The 20,739-nt window shown below is 34.5% G+C and overlaps 2 protein-coding genes and 1 pseudogene across 4 annotated transcripts; all 3 read left to right on the top strand.

The window, feature by feature from the left end:
• Window positions 1-1,212: 1,212 nt before the first annotated feature.
• Window positions 1,213-3,974, top strand: LOC147478337 (uncharacterized). Its single transcript, XM_086583268.1, has 2 exons — window positions 1,213-3,254; window positions 3,857-3,974. Exon 1 carries the CDS (start codon window positions 1,287-1,289, stop codon window positions 3,216-3,218), a length of 1,932 nt encoding a protein of 643 aa, XP_086439394.1. The 5' UTR covers window positions 1,213-1,286; the 3' UTR covers window positions 3,219-3,254; window positions 3,857-3,974.
• LOC147478336 (cysteine desulfurase 1, chloroplastic-like) lies at window positions 3,757-8,859 on the top strand (annotated as a pseudogene). Its single transcript, XR_015209860.1, has 10 exons — window positions 3,757-3,808; window positions 4,087-4,244; window positions 4,349-4,535; window positions 5,553-5,702; window positions 5,822-5,894; window positions 5,998-6,061; window positions 7,196-7,295; window positions 7,553-7,697; window positions 8,207-8,328; window positions 8,459-8,859. The product of XR_015209860.1 is annotated as a cysteine desulfurase 1, chloroplastic-like (transcript).
• An 8,938-nt stretch (window positions 8,860-17,797) lies between these two features.
• LOC147478335 (uncharacterized) lies at window positions 17,798-20,098 on the top strand. Of its 2 annotated transcripts, XM_086583394.1 has the most exons (5): window positions 17,798-17,895; window positions 18,157-18,277; window positions 18,349-19,131; window positions 19,386-19,656; window positions 19,823-20,098. In XM_086583394.1, the coding sequence occupies exons 3-5, from the start codon at window positions 18,808-18,810 to the stop codon at window positions 19,840-19,842; spliced, it is 615 nt and encodes a 204-aa protein (XP_086439520.1). In that variant the 5' UTR covers window positions 17,798-17,895; window positions 18,157-18,277; window positions 18,349-18,807; the 3' UTR covers window positions 19,843-20,098. The 2 variants fall into 2 exon arrangements, with proteins under 2 accessions (XP_086439520.1, XP_086439519.1); XM_086583393.1 differs by having other exon boundaries at window positions 18,157-19,131.
• The last annotated feature ends 641 nt before the right edge of the window (window positions 20,099-20,739 follow it).

Here is a 20,739-nt window from a genome sequence, read left to right as displayed (position 1 = left end):
GTACATCGAGTAGCATTTGTTGGAGAGTGCAAGTGTGCAACTGTGAGTTTTAAAAGGTTGCTGTAAGTTGAGAGTTTGTGACAAATGAGGAGTAAACAACGGTAGGAATTAAGGTTCTGATAGATCAGCTGCATCAGTCAATAGAACTTGGGTAAATCACTGTACTGTAGCGGGAACTCACCAAAGGTTTAGAACATGCACCAAGAAGGAAACAGACGCGGGGTTTTTTCTCTTGAAGGGTAAGTTATTGTCCTGTTATTGCTACTTAAAGCAGAGGTACATTCCCTTGGTATAAAACTATAAATAAGTAGGCATTTCTAAGAGCAAGAGCATGGGTAACTCCAAGAAGAATGAACAACAAAATGTTAGCTCTGAGGGAGATCTATGCACCAAGACATTTTCTTCTCAATGGAAAAAAAATGGAAGAGTATCTCAGCCAAGGTATCATTCGAGCATAGTGGTTTTGATAAATTTCTTTTGAACGATGTTTTGTCATATCTTCTCTCAGGTGCAGTGGAGAAGTAGACTATGCTTACTAACAACCGTGATTTTTTATATGTAGGATATTATAAAAGGAAATTATAGAGAAATAATTATTCTGAATGATTAACAAGATTAGTTGTTTTTTCGTTATCTCTAATAATTTTTAATTTCTAATCTTGCGGATGGGGACTGAAGCCAAAGTGCCAATGAAATGGGATTTTAGTTGTTAGTTTGTTTCCTCTCTTTCACAACGGCAAGTCAGTGCCTTTACCACTACCATTTTGTTGGGTTTTAAAATTTGAAGGGCCCTTGGACTGCAATGACTTCATAAGCTAGCTAGAAATGACGAGATATTCAGAAAGCCGAAATGCAAGAATAGATAGAGTCTTGCTTGATGTTAAAGCTTTGTTGTGGTATTGGTTCTCAAGGTTCTCCGCAAGAAAGAATTATTTGTTTGAAATGATGATAAGAATTAAGTAGTAATGGGATTTAATTAGGATACTAGGGACAGTATGAGGATATGTTATACCTTGCTTCATAAATCAATAAAAGTTATGCTTATGTATCTTTCGTATGAGAATCTCCCTCATATGTGCAGTGTGCATTATGTTATACCTTGCTTCATACATCAATTCAATAAAAGTAATGCTTATCTAAAAAAAGGAAAAAGAAAAAGCACATCAATAAAAGTAATGCTTATCTAAAAAAAAGGAAAAAGAAAAAAAACTTGTTCCAATTGCCATTATGAAAGGAGAGCTAGGTCCATGTTTCACTCCTTCAGACTGTGAGACAACAGAGAAACAATGGCAAACCATGGTTGCATCAATGGAACTGTAGATGGTTCTAAGTTCCCTTCACCTGTGCCTGTTATTGGTTTATACATAGCTGCAGCTTCTTCGGTGTGCATGCTATTGATGCTTTGTGATATCGTAGCTGGAATTCGTGCTAAAAAGCGATGGCTACCCTGCAAGCTATTCACACTCAATTCTGTTTCTCTAACCCTTCTTTCCATAGCAACTAAACTCCCCGTCGATCTGACGACCTCAATGCCGAGTGCCCAGGATCAGTTTTCTAAACTATGTGGGACTACCTTTATATGTGTCTGTATGGGTTTTCTCATGCCTTCTTTTGGAAATAATAGAGATGCCGATATTTTTTCAAATTTGATATCCTTGAGCATTTTCGTCATATCTACCGTCGTAAACATCTGTATACAAATACATACTGGAGTTATTGTTCTGTTCATCATAGAACATATCATAGTCTTGTGCTTTATGGTGCTATTGCTCTCAATGTTCTGGCAGATTTATCCGTCCATTAAAAAGAATAATAGCTTCACCACTAGGAGCTATAATAAGGTTCTTAGAAAAGGGAGCAGTAGCATGTTTGGTCGATTGAGGGGATGTTACTTGTGCGCTTATTGCTATGATCCACAATTTACAATAAGCAAAAACCTGGTGTCTGCCGGTGTTGGCACAATCTGCCTATTGTGTTTAGTCATCTTAATACAAGCTTTAATAAGATCTCTCATTTTGAAGCGAGTGAAGTTTTGTTTTGGGATGTCTGATTATGATTGGTCGATGCCAATAATAGTTGTCACCCAGATTCTCACTGTCATAGTTGGAACTTTCCCAGTTGTCTTTAGATGGCTAGCATTGTTTAGGCGCATGGAATACAAATCGAATTTTCATACTGTCCAAATTTTTTGGAATTCAACTCGAAATCGAACCTTGAAAAAGGGGGTGACTATCTATAGATTATACACGTTCTGTGCATGTTTATTCAATAGAATAGTCTGGATAGTGTCGTTGTTGATGGTGTGCCCAATATCGCTAGTGCGTCACTTATTTATTGGTCCGGACAAAGAGGATACACACCTCTATTATCTCGGTCGGTGGGCTAGTGAGTATATTGTGCGAAAAAGTGTGGATGATATAATCAGATTAAGGGAGGTTTGCTGTAGTGAGCCCCTTACTAATCTACTGCAACTCTTTCAAAAATACCCATACCGCTCTGATTTTGATCTTAGAACGGAGTTTGAAATGGGATTTGGAATGGAATATACTCCCATGACTCTTCCAGTGGTAGCCCTCGTGAAAATTGCACAAGTTTCCTTACCAGGTAATCTTGTTGGATCTCTAGTACACGCATTCAAACAAGCCCAAGAAATCATTCTCTTCATTGACCAAACACTAATGCCACCGGTCGCAAAAGATTTCTTTTCATATGCAAAAGATTTGTGCAGAGATGGCGACTTTAGTGGTCTGCTCCCTGAGGAGTATCGTCCCCAACGTCAATCCGGTTTGCATCTGGATCTGAATCGTGCTCGTCAGATCCTTTTTAAATTGAAGGAATCACTGGTCTACAATATTAATAGAATTCTTCATGCCATTATTGGTCGCATCCTTGCTGAAACCCCCTCAACGCTTGAAGATCTATATACATCTATAGAGAAAGTGTTTGTCGAGATGTTGCATTGGGTTTTTAGACAACTACCGATTGCTATATTCAAATGCTTGAGTGAGAGCCCAACTGAGGAGTTCGAAGAAAGAGCACGACTTGCCATGAAATTCCTCTTTCAAATCGAATCTTTGGACGATCATATTGAATGGTCACTTCCCGGAGGATCTGGTATCTCAGAGTTTCTAACGGAAACGGATGAAGCTTCTACAGAGTTTGGAGGTGCACTGGCACGGCTGAATGAGATTGTTCGGAGGCGGGAAATGGCAGTTTAAGGGGTGGAAACGAGACATACAGCCGCCAAAATAAGGGTATATATTTTTGTTTTTGTTCATTTTGAAGAATCTATATTCACTATTTTATCTCTGAAGATTAGATTCATATTATGTTTGGTCGTATTATTCTTCTGTAAAATTTTATTCTTGTTTAAAATGGAAGGAGTAGTATTAAAACTCATAACCCCTTTTACCCTTTCAAACACTACTAATACTACTGTAAAATTATCAAAATTTCCGAAGCTTTTATTCTTTTTCTTGTGCTGCAACTGCTTGCTTCTTCAAATGTTTTTGCTGTTGAAAAACAGTCAATTTCACTTGGGTATATTACTAAACCTGATTTTCCTATTCCCCACTAGGTATTACCAACTTTTTTAATGTTTTACAGCTCATTGGGTCAAATAATTCATCTTGGGTAGTGGGATATTGGTTTTAGACTTGTTTTAGTATTGAACATAATAACCTAAGGACATTTGAAAAGAGTTATGGATAAATAAAGTGTCTTTTTGTTGGACAATGTTACCGTTTTCATTAAAAAATGCTAATATTTAAACAGAAGATTAGTACTACTTTAATTGTTGATGGAGCTTGTATGTAGTTTTTTTTTTTTATTAATATGGTTGTTTTGGGTGTTGTAGAATGTGAACAAGTCAAAACTGGTCTACTTGGATAAAGCCTACTGCTGTTTTGGACTCTCTACAAAACTATTACTCAACCTGTAATTCCAATGTGCATCGTGGTATTCATTTCTTGAGGTACTTATGTAATCTAATATGTTTTTAGATCCCTTTTAACACAGTTGATGCAAGAGGTTTTACTGAAAATAATCTTCATCATGAATTCTAACTAATTTCTCCCTGCACTTTAGTGCAAGAGCATGATGAATATGAATCAGCGCGGATAAAGGTGTCTCGTTTCATTAATGCATCAGAGTCTACTGAGATTGTTTTTACACGAAATGCGACAAAGGATATGAATCTTGTAGCCTACTCTTGGGGCCTATTGAATTTAAGACCAGGGGATGAGGTAAATCCTTGTACTTGGTTCTTCATTTTTCACTGGTTACCCAAGCATTTCAGCTTATGGCAGTTTGCTTGTCTCCTTTAAAATCTTCTTTTGCTTTCATGCAGATCATACTTACGATTGCCGAACATCACAGTGCCATTGTTCCTTTTCAAATTGTGGCTCAAAAGACTAGTGTGACACTCAAATTTGTTAGTTTAACAGAAGAAGAAGTTCTTGATATCGACAAGTTGAAAGAAATGTTGTCAGAGAAGACGAAACTTGTGGTCACTCATCATGTCTCCAACACTCTTGGTAGGCGTGTTCTTTTTATTTTTTAAAGTTTTCTGTTCACCTTTCTCATGCCTTGTCTCTGTTAAAGCTTTTATTCTACCTGGTGTGATGGCTTGATGGGTATTTTCACCCTTCATAGATGTTCACATGACCCTTTTCGAAAGAGTGTGTGGGCTTAAAATAGAAGAGCGATGAGGGAATGTTTATGTTTAGTTGGTTTCAGTTATATTTAATTCAAGGTAAGTGATAATCCAAGGTTAGAATGAAGGTGGTTATTGGACAGAAATATTTTTTTGAAAAATTAATGGAAAGTAGGATAGTGTGGGTCGTAGTTCACTATAACTTGGTGTGGCATGGGAGTTGATTGAAAGCTCATGAGCTCAGGTTGTCAGTTGTCACACTGTTAAACTGTGCAAGGAGAAAAGACGAGAGTTTTCTAGGTAATTACAAGAGGAATAGACTTAGGAGACAAGAGTTGATTAGGTGTATGCAATGAGTCGACACAAAAAAGACTGACCACAGGACAACAAAATGTGATTGGTCCAGACAAGCAACTTAAACCACCTCAGAAAATGGGGGCTGTTTTGAAGGGGGTACCTCCAAGAGGAAATGGTCGTTTATATCCATCTTCTTCTTATACTCTAAATAGCTCCAGTACAAATTTATTCACTGCTTTAGAATCACCAGTATATTACAAACTAAGTTACTTTGTCACGGATACAAAGTGACTGATATCCCTGATTTCTTTTGATTTTTGTTAATTCATTCTTATCGAGTTATCATTGTCATGGTCAACATTTTATAGGCAATACTGAGGTTGACAATGTATAATTCATTATTTTGTGCTGTATACTCTATTTTCTTCGTTGATTTACATCTGTTGTGTGACATTGTAATTATAACTAGGCTTTTTCCAGTGTTTATTATTTTGTTGAATAGAACAGAACTGGTTCTATTCTTTGTTGCATTTGACCGAAGTTCTTAGTTCGATATGTTGTTTGAACATTTTTCCATAATGGATTATCTTTGTGTTTTTAGGTTCTGTTCTTCCAATTAAGGATATTACAAGTTGGTCTCACAATGTTGGGGCAAAAGTACTTGTAGATGCATGCTTGTCAAAGTGTTCCACATATGGTGGTTGATGTGCAAAGTCTAGATGCCGATTTCCTTGTTGCATCATCGCACAAGGTTCGTATAGTCTAAAATGAGGCTTTTGACACCTATTTCTACATGTATTTTAATTGTTGTTACTATGTTTCATCCCAATGATAATCCATACATGAAATTAAGTAATAAACATGTCTCAGATGTGTGGGCCTACAGGCGCTGGATTCCTATATGGCAAAAGTAAGGTCTTGTCTGGCATGCCTCCTTTCCTAGGTAATCTTGGACTGAAAGGGTTTTCTTAGTAAGAAATTTTAGTTGATATTCAAGTTTAAAGGCTGGTTCTACCACAATGTGTAACTTGCTTTTTATGTTTCAGGTGGTGGCGAAATGATTTCTGATGTATTCTTAGATCATTCCACTTATGCAGAACCTCTTTCCAAGTTAGTGAATTTGTTTGGAGCCTAACATACACTAAACTACAAATTGAACGGCTAGAATTGTGCACTACAAATTGAATGACTAAAATTGTGTATGAAGTTAGAACCCATTATTTGATGAGTCACATAATTTAATTTGTAAAAGAGCACTGATATATATCTCTGAGAAGATTGATATGGCCTAGGTTTCTGTCTAGAAAGTTCATTTGCCTGGTCATTTAATCGCTTGTTAACTATTCCTTTTCCCTTTTGCTTCCACACACCTATTATATTTCATTTTGGGTTAGGTTATTGACAGGGTCTATGGTTTAATCACCTGCAGACTGTTGTTGCTCATCTGCCTACCCCATATTGGACAAATGGTCTGTTTGTATGCATATTCGTGCATTTATTTGATTGCTTGAATTCCTGAAGTGAACTGGTTTTTAACAGTAGCTTAGAAACTCTAATTGCTAAATCAAGACTTTATGATCTGATCTTTTGTTTATAACAGGAACATAACCTTTTTCCTTTTTTTGTTGGCAATATCACGTGCTTCTATCTTTCTACTACTTTGAAGACACACTTCCAGAGTTTAACTATTCTTTCCCTATATCTGCTAGTTTCTTGTTCTCTATTACCCTAAAATGAGTATTTATTTTCTACAAAGTTTGAAAATCTACTGAAAACCTTATGATATACAATTTAAAGTTTCTGTAAATAGTTTTGGTTTATCTAGAACAAGATGAAATCAGTGATGTAACATAAATCTAATGCATGTAATAACACGGTTGGCGGTCCTATACAACTTTTTTTTTCCCTTTTCCTTTGTTTTTTTTTTGAAAATGAAACAAATTATAAGGTACTGCGTACATAATAAATTAGTATATAAGACCTTCATTTTGAAAAGGTCCTCATTCACTAGATCTTAAAAAGTTTTTGTCACTAATAACTATAAAAAAAAGTGACAATCTAGTTTCTAAGTAATTTAGATATTAGCTAGCTAGCTTAGTAAGAACCTTGTGTGTAACAAAACTCGCTTTCACCTACTTATGACTTATATACGTAATGAATCCCAGGAAAGAAAATAGAAACTAGAAAATGTTTGATCTTACTATCAATCTCTGACGTGGATCTTTATTTGCTCAATTGTACCAGATTTGAGGCTAGAACTCCTGCAATTGGGGAGGTTATAGGGCTTGGAGCGGCAATTGATTATTTGTCGGGGATTGGCATGCAAAAGATCCATGATTATGAGGTGAGCAAATCCTTCCCCACCCCCTCTTCTCTCTTTCATCTCTATATGTTTCTAGTGATGTCACCTTGTTGGTATCTTGATTATTTACGAATTTTAGAACAGCTAATTGGAAAGTATTGGCCAAATCATCTCTTTGCTGTAGCTGGCTGTCTTTTCAGTACTTAGTTATTGTTAAAATCGTTAGGTTTATCTATACTTTTAAGGTTAGAGACTTTAGAGAACGTTGTTAAACTACTCCTTGTTCTGTGTCCATGCAGACAGAGTTGGCTACATATCTTCATGAAAGCTTGCATCCGCATATATGGCCCTGTTCCTTCAGAACACGTCAGTCGTGCTGCTCTTTGTTTGTTTAATGTTGAGAATATACATCCAACAGACATTGCAACTTTTCTTGATCGAGAGGTAAGATTGTGAAACTTTTTCAAATTTAGTGAGAGACTTGTTTATTGTGTGTTACCTTCCTCTTTAGTCAAAATTGTTTATTATGTCTCTAAATATCTATTCTATTATATCATTTGAGGAGACTGGAGAGCACTCGTATCTTCATATTTTTACTGTATCTATCATTTTATCATATTCTCCTGAGAGGACACATTTTTATTAGGGTGAACTAGTGTTACCCCCCTACTAGATGAGCCAATTAGGATTCCCCAAACTAGATGGGAAATTAGGGTCTCCCCCCAAAATACACACACAAAAAATTTGGTCAACCCAATTTGACTGTTTTTTGTGTGTATTTAGGGGGGAGATCCTAGTGGGGGGTAAAATTGGTTAACCCTTCTTATTATGGATATATATACACGTAACACATGTTAGCTACCTACAAGTTTCTGGCTTTCTATGTTTTATTGTTTCAGTATCAGGTCATCATTGCGCTCAACCTCTCCATCGATACTTGGGAATTAATGCAGGTGCGCGTGCTAGTCTCCACTTCTACAACACAAAAGAAGACGTTGATGCATTCATTAGAGCCTTGAAGGGAACAATTGACTTTTTCATTTCCTCTTCATAACGGGTCTCCCATCTGAGTTTTGTACGTCGTTTGTGTTCAATTTATTCCTTACACTAGTGTTCTTTCATATATATTATGTTAAAATAATTTGTAGTGTCATCTTTCTTGTGATCTTATGACACTGGCTTCATTTTATAATTGTTTCAAGCAGTAGTCACTTCCCAGAGGATCTGGTATCTCAGAGTTTCTAACGGATGAAGCTGCTGCTTCGACAGTGTTTGGAGGTCCACTGGCACGGCTCAATGAGATTGTTCGGAGGCCTGCAGGGGAAAGGAGAGTTTAAGGGGTGGAAACGAGACATAAGCTGAAGACACAGCCGCCAAAATAAGGGTTTTTATTTTTTTTTATATATCTAAAGTGTAAAAGCTAAAGTTTAATTAACTATTCGATTTCATTTGTTTGGAATTGTCATGTATATTTTTGTTTTTGTTCATTTGGAAGAATCTATATTCACGTGGTCTAGTGGAGTAATCTGGTGTCGTATGCTGCATTTCTAAGCTGGAAACGGTTCCTCGATGTTTTGATTGAAAATATTGTCTCTGATTGTTCTAAGTTTTTAATTTTTTCTTTTGGCCTTCGCATTTTTCTTTTGTAGCCAAGAGATGTATTTCGAGTGGCATTTTGGCGACGATTGTTTGTGCAGAACTACCCTGCATTCTAAAAGCTAAAAGCTCTTCTCTTCATTTTTGTTTGGCACTTAAATAGTAATTAAAATGTCAGTTAGACATTTGTATACAAATATTTACAGGAGTGATCGTTCTGTTCAACACAGAACATATTATTGTTTTGTGCCTGCTGGTGCGCTATTGCTCCTAATGTTCTGGCAGATTTATCCGTCTACTAAAGAATACAAGAGCATTATCCCTAGTCATTTCAATGATCTAATTGCAAAAGGGAGCAGCACCATGTTCGATCGATTGGAGTTGTGTTACCGGTACGTTTACTGCAATGATACACAATTTTCATAAACCCGATGTATGGAGCTGTCGCGTAATCACCCCATTGTGTTCAGTCGTCCTAATACAAGCTTCAATAAGATCTCTTATTCTAAAGCAGCTGCAATTTTGTTCAGGAAATTCTGATTACGAATGGTCAATGCAAACAATTGTTGTCAACCAGATTCTCACAGTCATAGTAGGAACTTTCACAATTGTCATTAGATGGCTAGCCTTGTTTTTAGCCGCATGAAATTCGAAACGGTAGTTGTATCACTCTTGAATGATATATGATGGTGTGATTCAAAGGAATCGGACCTTGAAAAAGAGGTCAATATTGCCTAGGTTATACAAGTGCTTTGCATCTACAATCACGAGAACTCTATCGGTAGCTCCTTTGTTGGTCGTGGCCGTGCTGGTGCACTACCTTGTTCGTGGGTACAAACTAGATAAACTTGATTATTTCCAGGATCTCCCTCATGAAAGTGTACTTGCGGCTAGTGAGTATTTAGTATGAAAAAGTTGGGAGGACATAGTTAAATTTCGAGACGTTTGCATTAGTCAATACCCCAATCATCTATTGCAATTCCTTTTTCATAAATCCCCCTCTCAGCATTTGTGTGCCATGGAAGCTAGAGATCAATCTTATCCTCGTCGAGAAGGTATGTTCTCTTTCAATCGCATTCCTTGTGAAAATTACCCAACAAGTAACCTTCTTGAACCTTTACTACAAGCATTCTGGGAAGCCAAAGAATCATTTATTTTATTGAGCAAACAACACAATCTAAGAGTGCGATGAATAAGGATAAAGCATCATATGCAAAAGGAACTGTGGCCGATAGGAGTGACTTCAGTTTTTTGCCGCCTCATGACATTATTGGTACATTGACACCTGATGACCCTGAATCCGACTCTGATCTGGTTCGTGCAATGGCCATCAATAGAAGATATGAGCAATCCGTTCAAACTATAGTACATTGTCTATTGTCTGAATTAAATTACATGAATTAAATTACACGTGGAAAATTAAATTATACAAAAAATAACATCACAAAATATATAATAGAAAATGAAAAATAAAATAAAATAAAGGTAAAACAATAATGACAAATATTTTAATATATATATAATACTGAATGAAGCTAACACGCGTCAAATCACAATTAATGGGGAACCGAAAACTAGATGCAAATGCATCGAACTAATTTCAAATAATATTTAACGAAAAATCGAAAACTGGATGCAAGTGCAAGCATTAAACTAATCTTAAAAGGTAATTAATAGAAAATTGAAATATGGATACAACTGCATTAAACTAACCTAAAAAAATAATTAACGGGAAATCAAAACTTGGATGCAAATACATCAAACTAACATCAAAAAATAATTGTTGAGAAATCGGAAACTAGATGCAAATGCAAACAATAAACTAATCTTAAAAAGTAATTAATAGAAAATTGGAATATTGATACAACTGCATTAAACTAACCTCAAAGAATAATTAATGGAAAATCAAAACTTAGATGCAAATACATCAAACTAACATAAAAAAATAATTGTCGGGAAATCATAAATTGGATACAAATGTATTGAACTAACTCTCAAAGATTTAATTAACGGGAAATCGGAAACTGGATGCAACTGCATTGAACTAACTTTAAAGAAAAATTAATTATAAATTGAAAACATTATGCAAATGCGTAAAATTAATTAATCTTAAAGAATAATTACCGAAAAATTGGAAACTGGATGCAACTGCACTGAACTAATCTTAAAAAATAAACTGGATGCAAATGCATTGAACCACTAATATCAAGAAATAATTAATGGGAAATCTGAAACTGGATGCAAATTCATTGAACTGACCTCAAACAATAATTAACAGGAAATCGAAAACTATATGCAAATGCAACCTTATCAAAAAATAAACGAGAAATCGAAAACTGGATGCAAATACATTAAACTAATTTCACATAATAATTAACGGGAAATCAAAAACTGGATGTAAATGCATTGATCGAACTGACTTCAAAGAACAATTAACATGAAATTGGAAATTGGATGCAAATATATTGAACTAACCGCAAATAATAATTAACGAGAAATCGGAAACTGGATGCAACTGCATTGAACTAACCTCAAAAAATAAATAACGGGAATCGAAAATTGGATGATGCAAATGTATTAAACTAATTTCACTGAATAATTAACAGAAAATCAAAAATTGGATGCAAATGCATTGAATTGACCTCAAAGAACAATTAACAGGAAATTGGAAATTGGATGCAAATGTATTGAACTAACCGCAAATAATAATTAACAAGAAATCGGAAGCTGGATGCATCTGCATTGAACTAACCTCAAAAAATAAATAACTGGAATCGGAAATTGGATGCAACTGCATTGAACTAATCTCAAAATATAAATAACAGAAAATAAAAAAATTAGATGCAAATGCATTGAACTAACCTCAAAACATAGTTGGGTTATATGTTGTGGGAATGTCTCGATAAGTATAACTTTGCATTTAAAATGGTGTTTATCTTATCTCTTTCCGTATGATTGGGAACTCCTTGTAGTCAAGTAGCTTCAATATATATGAACTTTGTTTTATTAGGCAATCTCACAAAACTTCAATCAAACTTCTATTATTAAACAACAAAATGAAGTTAAAGGGTTTTATCAAAGGTGAGTTTTTTTTTTTTTTTTTTTTTTTTTTTTCATGGAGAGTGAGGCTTTCACGTTATAAGAAATTTGGATGAGTGATCAATATAATAATAATATATAATAGGTCTGTATATTTTCAAATATTTTTCAGAATAATTAATATAACAACACTCGTTCGTAGATAATCTTTAAAGATTCCACATAGTAAGTCATGCATAATTTAAAGAATAATTAACGGAAAATCAGGAACTAGATAATCTTCGATGATCCCACATTGTAAATCAAATACAATTTATTTTTTATGTCATGTTTGTAAGGACATTACAGATGGATCAGTAGGAGTTGGTATTACACACCACATTGGATAATTAAAAGGAAATCGAAAACTTAATTCAAATACATAACTGAGTTCAAAGAGTAATTATCGGGAAATCAGAAGCTTTATACAAATGCAATAAACTAAACTCAAAAAGTAATTAATTAGAAATCGAAAACTGGATGCAATTGTATTAAACTAACGTAAGAGAATAACTAACGGGAAATTAGAAATTAGATGCAAATCCTTGAAATATATTTAACGGGAAATCAGAAATGGTATGCAAATACATCAAACAAATATAAAATAATAATTAATGGGAAACCGGAAACTGGATGCAAATACATTGAACTAAACTCAAAAATAATTAACAGAAAATAAAAAAAACGAATGCAACTGCATTGAACTAACCTCAAAAAATAATTGGTGGAAATCGGAAACTAAATACAAATGTATTGAAATAACCTCAAAAAATAGTTAACGGGAAATCAGAAACCGGATGTAATTGCATCGAACTAATTACTTCAAAGCATAAATAATGAGAAACTAGATGTAGATATATTGAACTAACCTTAAAGAGTTATTAACGGAAATTGGAAACCTGGATGCAAATGCAATGAATTAATCTCAAAGACTAATTAACAAAACATTGAAAAATAGATGAAACTGCACTTAACTAACCTAAATGAATAATTAACGGGAAATTATAAATTTGATATAACTTCATTGAACTAACCTCAAAATATAATTAACGGAAAATTGAAAATTTGATGCAAATGCATTGAACTAACCTCGAAGAACAATTAACATAAAATCGGAAATTGGATGCAACTGTATTGAACAAACCTCAAAGAATAATTAACGGAAAATCAGAAACTGGATGCAATTGCATTAAACTAAAATAAGATATTAACTAAAAGGAAATCAAAATTTAGATGCAAATGCATTGAAATAACCTCAAATAATAGTTAACTGGAAATCGAAAGCCGGATGTAACTGCATCGCACTGACCTCAAAGCATTGAAACACCCCGTTTATTTTATTTATATTTTTCCCTATTTATTAGGGTTTAAAAAAGTAATAATAATATTTCAAAAAAAAAATAAAGATAAAGAAAAAAGAAAAGAAAAGATAAAAATAAAGATAAAATATGATAAGATAAAAAAATGTGGGAGAGAAAGACTAGGGATGCAGCAACGAAAGATTTGTCTATTATTTGTGGTCAAAGGCCAGTGAAGGCTCGGGCGAGGGTGTCTATTGCTACATTTAAGCTTAGAGAAGGTCAGCCAATTGGACTTGCAGTCACACTCAGGGGAAAGGTGAGTCCAATTATTTATGCACATTGACATGATTTCTTGAAATTAATAGCACAATGGATATTTTTGTGAATACCAAAGCATAACAACAAAACAATTACTTAGATTCAATGTAAACTATATATAAGGTTTCTGAAAGGCGAAGGCCTAGTGAATCATAATGTGACAAAAGTTGACTATCTACCTAATATTAAAGGCCTGACGACCTGTCCTAGTATACTTACTAATTTATCATAATGGTGTGCAAGTCTGCTAAAAAGAATATTCAAGCCTAGATGAGGTTCAAACGCACAAATTCCATGAATAACCCTAAAACATGACACTAAAAGCGACCAAGTGATAAACCTGTCTTAATCAAGATATAGTAAGAGCTGCGACCACCAAGTGATCAAACCTGTCAAGTTTGGTTTACTGAAAACAGTGCATCAGAATTTTGTTTTGGTGCACTGTGTTCGAGTCCAGTTTTCATATAGTTAGAGTGAGAGGTAATATTTTCGTAAAACATAAAAGAGTAAGTTCCAAGAGTTTTCTTTTCAACGCAAAAAGCCTTGTAGCGTTTGGACACTTGTGGAAAGAGTTGTGGTCTTCGGAAGAAAGTTCGTCAGAAATCTAGTTTGCTGAAAATTAGAATTTTTACCGTGTTCAACCTAAGTTTTCTTCTAGATGGGATGAGGTTGGGACTTCGAGTTCTACATGGAAAATATATATATATATACCCTAGTTTCTAAATAATTAAGTTACATGTCATTTAGATGAATGTAAGAAAAACTACAACATTGACTATGTGGCTGATAAGAACTACGAAGGCTTGATTCCAATCTTGAAAGATTTGGATAGGTAGGCAGCTTTGAGCAAAAGTGCAGCCACTACACTATACTATATATATTATATATTATATATTAGTTATTAGTTATTGTGATAACTATATGTGAAAAATGTTAGTACTTAATTGTGTATGTGATTGTAGTTGTTTAAAATGTATTCACGAGACATTTAACTAATGCGATATTCCTGATTGAACTTTTTGATATATAAGAGTTATATAATTAATAATGAGATGAGTTGATTAGTTATTGTGTTTGGAATATTTAGTAATGAATTATTGTTTGAGACGATGTTTGTTTTATAATGAAAATATTATAATAAATGATAACTCTTGAGTGTTAAAATCCGGTGTAAAAGTGTCCGGTAAAAATTTAATGTGTCGCCCACATCTTTAGATCTCTCCACGCCTCTTTGATGAAAAGAAATGAAAGGAAATGTTTACGACTATTGATGTCATGTGAAAAGTCGCCTTAGAGAGAATAACTAAGGCATTCGCCTTGCGGGTTTGCTGTATTCCTTGAATGTGACGGGAATGTAGGTCTAAATCTACTTGAATGTGGTTGGAATGACCTAAGATATTTATTGAATGTGCCATGAATGACCTATTAGTATTATGATGGGTATTCCTTGAATGTGGCGGGAATGACCCAAGGTATTCATTGAATGTGCCATGAATGACCTGTTAGTATTATGATGGGTATTCCTTGAATGTGGTGAGAATGACCCAAGGTATTCATTGAATGTGCCATGAATGACCTGTTAGTATTATGATGGGTATTCTTTGAATGTGGCGGAAATGACCCAAGGTATTCATTGAATGTGCCATGAATGACCTGATATTTTGTTATGCCCAAAAGAGGCTTTGTGTATGTGTATGGAAAGCCTAGAGATGGCGGTGACTCACAAATTACGAGTTTACAAGATGAAAATATGTTTCCTGGAGATAATATTCCCGCTTGGAACATATATCTTGTAGTGGTACTCGGTGTGAGTGAGGCACACAGATATGTGTGATTTGGCAAATGTGTGAAGTGCAAATCGTGGAGTAGGAACTAAAGGTTGGGATGTGTCTTTTAATAAATGAGTCAACGAGATAAATAATAAGCAAAGTAAAATATTGATTTTACGTGTGACTGAGTTATTGCATATGAATATTTATGTATTATAATGTACATGATTTTTTATGAGAAATATATGCGTGGTTTGTGTGAGTTAATACTTACGAGGGAAGAATGTACTCCCTAGTTGGGATATATTTCCTCGCTCTCATAAGAAGGCAAGTGGTTTTAAGAAAAATATTGGCTTTAAGTATGAAATGAAGTTGGACATGATTGGTGATATATTATGATATGACGCATATAATTTCTTACGAAAGAATGTGAATATGGTTAATGTGATATGATGGATATGGTGGTGTGATATGAATGTTAGTTAATATTTGTGATATATTGTGATATGATGGATATGGTGGTGTGATATGAATGTTAGCTAATATTGGTGACATATTATGATATAATGGATATGGTGGTGTGACATGAATGTTAATATTAGTGATATATTATGCCAGATTATATATACCCATAATGGTTGCAGTGAGAGTGAAATAGATATTTATTATAAATAATTACGTTTGGGAAATCTAACTTTGTTTTGCAGGAGAGTAAGATTTATTGACTTTTTATCTTGAGATTTGTCCTCCACCCTTATATACGTGGATATCGGTAAGATTTAATTAAATTACTAAGTTATTAAAATGAGTTATCATAATGAGTTAATAGAATGTATGTCTTGCTTGAGAAGAAACTATGTCGGTTGAAATGACGGAACTACCTGTCTTCCAAGCTGATAATGGTTAAATTATAGGTACATATAAAATGTTTGTTTGGATAATTAAAGTATGAAATTGTTTTTATGTTGTTAGTCTACTCATACTAGCAAATTCAATTTATTGACCCATGTTTGCTTTCTTTTGCAACGTGGGTGTGTTTCTTGGAAACATAGATGGTAGAATGCAGTGGATGAAGACGCTTGATTTGGATTCGCTCTTGGAGTCTTACTGGCATGGTATAAATTTTATGAGGTATAAAGTCTTGATTTGAAATAGATGTAATAGAGTTGTTTAGAAATTCTTGAATTCGTACATTAAGAGTTGTTCTTTTGGTTTTCTTTTGATTTCCCGTTTTTTTTATCGTGTTTGATAACGGTATTATTTTTTTTGTTTCACCCGGGTTTCCGATGATTGAATATCATTGTTTTAAATATTGTCTTCTAAATTTGGGGTGTGACAACATAAATAACTTGAAATTGTAAACTATTGAACTAATTAACCTAGAAAAAAAATAATTAACGGAAATAAAAAACCTGGATGTAGATGTATTGAACTAACCTCAAAGAATAATTAACATGAGATTGGAACATGGATGCAAATGCAATGAACTAATCTCAAAGACTAATTAATGAAACATTGAAAACTGAATATAATTGTACTGAATTAACCTTAATGAATAACTAACAGGAAATTATAAAGTGGATGCAATTGCTCTGAACTAACCTCAAATAATAATTAACGGAAAATCGAAAACTTGATCGAATTTGCATTGAACTAACCCCAAAGAATAATTAAAGAGAAATTAGAACCTGATACAACGTCTACATTGAACTAACCTCAAAGAATAATTAATGAAAAATCGAACTTAATGCAAATGTATTGAACTAATAACCCTAAAACATGTTTGTATTTTATGTAGGAGGAATAAATGTCTCGACAAATATAGTTTTGCATTTTAAGTAGTGTTTATCATAGTTCTTTTATTATGATTAGAAATGTCTTGCTATTCAAGTAGCTTCAATATTATCTTCGCCACATTGGACATTCTCACAAAACTTCAATCAAACTTCTATTATTAAACCTAACAAAAAAAAAAAAAAAATCGATGGGTTTTTTCAAGGTTTGGTGTTTACTTTTAATAGAGAGTGGTGCAAGAAATTTAAATGAGTGATTAATATAACTTTCATATCTCATAGCTATGCATATTTGATAATATTTTTTAGAATAATTTAATATAACGGCATCCGTTCGTAGGACGGGTTCGAAAGCTAGTATATATTTATTTATATATTTACTATTTTAAAGAGAACGATTCGGTAAACAATGACGTTTTCCAATTATACCCCTATATAGTTTTAATTATTACGATCACGGTCAAAATGGTATTATGTAATAACATAGTTGATGGAGGGGTAAAACCGTCCATTTGTACAGTGAAATTCAGACATTTCTCTCCTAATTTATCACAATACTCTATTTTTGTGCTGCCGGCCCCAAACCAGCTTACCGCACCGTAGCGTAGACACGTGCCAGTTAAGTAGTTCCAATAAGATAACAAAACGTCATATATTCGCGTACATTTTCCCCTTTCGTTAACAAAACGTCATAATGTTACTTATTAAAACGTATTGATGACGTTCTTTTAATTAATTAGCCGCAACGTTTCTCTCTTTCTTCCGCCTTCTTCGCGAACACCGGGTGGTAATCTCTCTCTCTCGATTACGCCGTTGATATGTTATATATGTTTCAGAGCTTTCAAAAAAGTTTCTAAGAAATTATGTTATGAAAAAGCATGACATTTTGTTAGACCAAGTGACAAATAAATGTTGAAATGATGAATAGTGTTTTACTGAACAGTTACATGCTTGAATATTGAGGACACACACAATGGCTGATTCTGATATTTAAAATATAAAGTGAGATGGGAGTAGTAGTCATAATGTTTCCTTTCTGCTCATGCAGAGCTCAAAGAGAGGGAGAAAGAGAGCCAAGAAAGATAGAGAAGCTATTTATGCTGCTATGACTACAGATATCCCCTGGGGACTCCAGATTTTGGATCATCAGGACGACTATCAAATTCCAGGTGTACATATATCAATAACATTGTCATTGTTGTTAATGAAATATTGAAGTAATGCAAGATGTTACACTCAGGTATAATAGACCGAAGAAGAAGACGACAAGCTGTTGGAGAGAATTCTGAAGTATGTGAAGAAGAAGCAGCAGGACAAAGTTTGGAACCTGTTTGTGATGAAAGTGTCCCACTTGTATATTATTCCACACCAGAAAATGAATCTAGTGATACCACTTACAATGAAAGCCTCCCCAACACAGATTCTTCACCAGAAAGAAGATCCAATGATCCCACTAATGATGAAAGCTTCCCAAATACACATTCAACTAAAAAGATGCTGAGCTCCTCAACCAAAGATTCTTCCAAGAAGCGTAGGAGGGGACCTGCTAAATGCAGTGATTGTAGAATTGGTGCAACTGAAAGCATTGATAGGTTGGAGGTTACTTTCAATGAGAGAGGGCAACCTATTAATGAAGAATCAGTTAAAATGGTCTCTTTATTGGGCTCTTTGGCACGAGAGAAGGGTGACATAACCATTAATGATGGGATTTTTCAGTTTGAATTGTACTCAGAAAAAGATACAAGAGCTGAAAGCTTCTACTCCGAACTCGTCTTCTCTCAAAGATGATGCTCTTTCACAAGTGCTTGGACCTGAACGTCGTAGCCGTGTGCGAGAGGTTGGATTTGGAGTGACTCCATCTAAACTAGGGCTAGCTCCAAAAAGAAATGAAAAGATAGATCAACTAGAACAAGAAGTGAAGGAACTAAAAGAAAAGGTATCTAGCATGGAAAGATTACAGCAAGAAACACAAGAACAGTTGAAAGCAATGCAAATTTTAGTGAATCAGCTAGTGCAAACTCAGGCAAGTAACTGATGTGGAAAACCTTTATTAGTTTTTGTAAGTCTGAAAAATGCAAAGTTTTCTTCTTTGATTAGTTTTCCATGTCCAGTTAGTGTTATTTCTGTACAAGACAAGCATTTGTACTTCAGTGACTCTGTAGCTACTCCCAGTAAAAAGCTGTCCAACTCTGCAGTTTCTGTGGACCTATCTATGTATCCTGTAACAAACATTTAAGGGAAGTAAGCCGTTTTCTTTTTTCCATTTGCTTATGATAGGCACAGTATGGAAGCAACAAACCTGAAGGTGTCAAGTGCAAGTTATTTAGGATGGTGAAAGAGGATATAGTAGCTGAGGGCCGTTGGGTAACGGATGACCCTAGCACAGTTGTGCATGACATTTCTCTTGGACAAGGCGCCTCCAAGGTTTGGGTAGATGCTGCTGTAGAACCTACTGCAAGATTATGGAGGTCAACAAGTGACATGGAAAGAATGAAGGATGCTGTAGGAAGTGTTATTGCCTGGCCTACCGACTTTATAATAAAAGAGGGTAAGCCCACAGACAACATAAAAAGTAGTATTCGTTTTGTTATCAATATATTTATGAGGTTATGTCGTATCATAGGCTCATGGTAATCTGGAATTGTATCATTTTGTTTTGTTCTCCTAGAGGTTGTGAGTGGTGACTGACTGATAAATTTCCATTCCCTTTGCAGAGGCTAGCAGTCTCAGTTGATGTGGCATACTCTTCACAGAATGTAACATTGGTTTGGTACTTTGGTTAGCTTAAAGTTATCCTTTAATGTTTTATGGGGCTAAGATGACTGTAATTTCTTCATTGTTTATGTATATCAGGAGAATCAGTCAAGTTTTTTCTTGTATCGAGCTCAACCACATTACCTTTTGGGGGTCTAAGATGACTGTAATTTCTTGATTGGTTATATACATCTGGAGAATCAGTCAAGTTTTTTCTTGTATCGAGTTCAACCACATCTTTTGGTGTAATCTAATGTGTATTCTTAATGATTCTATGGTTTCAGTTGTAACTAAAATTTGATTAGCATTTCTGGAAGCACGAGGTATGACGAGTAATGGTGGTTGCATTGCATCTGTTATGCATTGGTAGTGTGGAAGAAGAGGCTAGCATGCTCTGTATTTCGTATCGATATAGGATGTAGAGCAAAAAATTCCTGTTGTTTAGATGACATGCTCTGTACTGGCTCTGGCGCTCTGCGTTTCCAGCCTTCTAAAGATAAGTTCACGGGAATTATTAGAGCAGTTATTTACAAACTAAATTGAGTTGAGCCTTATCATGCAATTATCATATGCTGATTTTTCCGAATGTATAACCATCAATTTCATTTTCATTTTTTAGTTGAACAAAATTGGCATTGACCATGACACCATGTAGATGACATTTTCTAAGATGTATATGTATTTACTTTTGTTTAGATAGAATGCATTTGCTTATATTTTCATGTTCAAATGTTCGGCAATTGTCATCAAAGTTTTCATTAGAGCCGTTGAATTCCATTCTACCCATTTTCCAGTGACTTCAAATAACTTTTTTCCTTTAACTCCGCCCTTCCGAAACAAAATAACAAATTTACTATGCTATTTCACTTGCTCTACT

The sequence above is a fragment of the Coptis chinensis genome, chromosome 9, assembly GCF_015680905.1.
Source record: "Coptis chinensis isolate HL-2020 chromosome 9, ASM1568090v1, whole genome shotgun sequence".
In the NCBI taxonomy this organism is placed as follows: domain Eukaryota; kingdom Viridiplantae; phylum Streptophyta; class Magnoliopsida; order Ranunculales; family Ranunculaceae; genus Coptis; species Coptis chinensis.
This window is presented reverse-complemented; position numbering and strand designations above follow the sequence as displayed.

Bases quoted from the DNA above. Each gene is read 5' to 3' on its own strand.
- LOC147478337 (XM_086583268.1), top strand. From the start codon at position 1,287: ATGGCAAACCATGGTTGCATCAATGGAACTGTAGATGGTTCTAAGTTC.
- LOC147478335 (XM_086583394.1), top strand. From the start codon at position 18,808: ATGATGGGATTTTTCAGTTTGAATTGTACTCAGAAAAAGATACAAGAG. The intron at 19,132-19,385 runs GCAAGTAACTGA...TGCTTATGATAG, and splicing joins ATCAGCTAGTGCAAACTCAG to GCACAGTATGGAAGCAACAA. The intron at 19,657-19,822 runs GTAAGCCCACAG...TTCCCTTTGCAG, and splicing joins CGACTTTATAATAAAAGAGG to AGGCTAGCAGTCTCAGTTGA.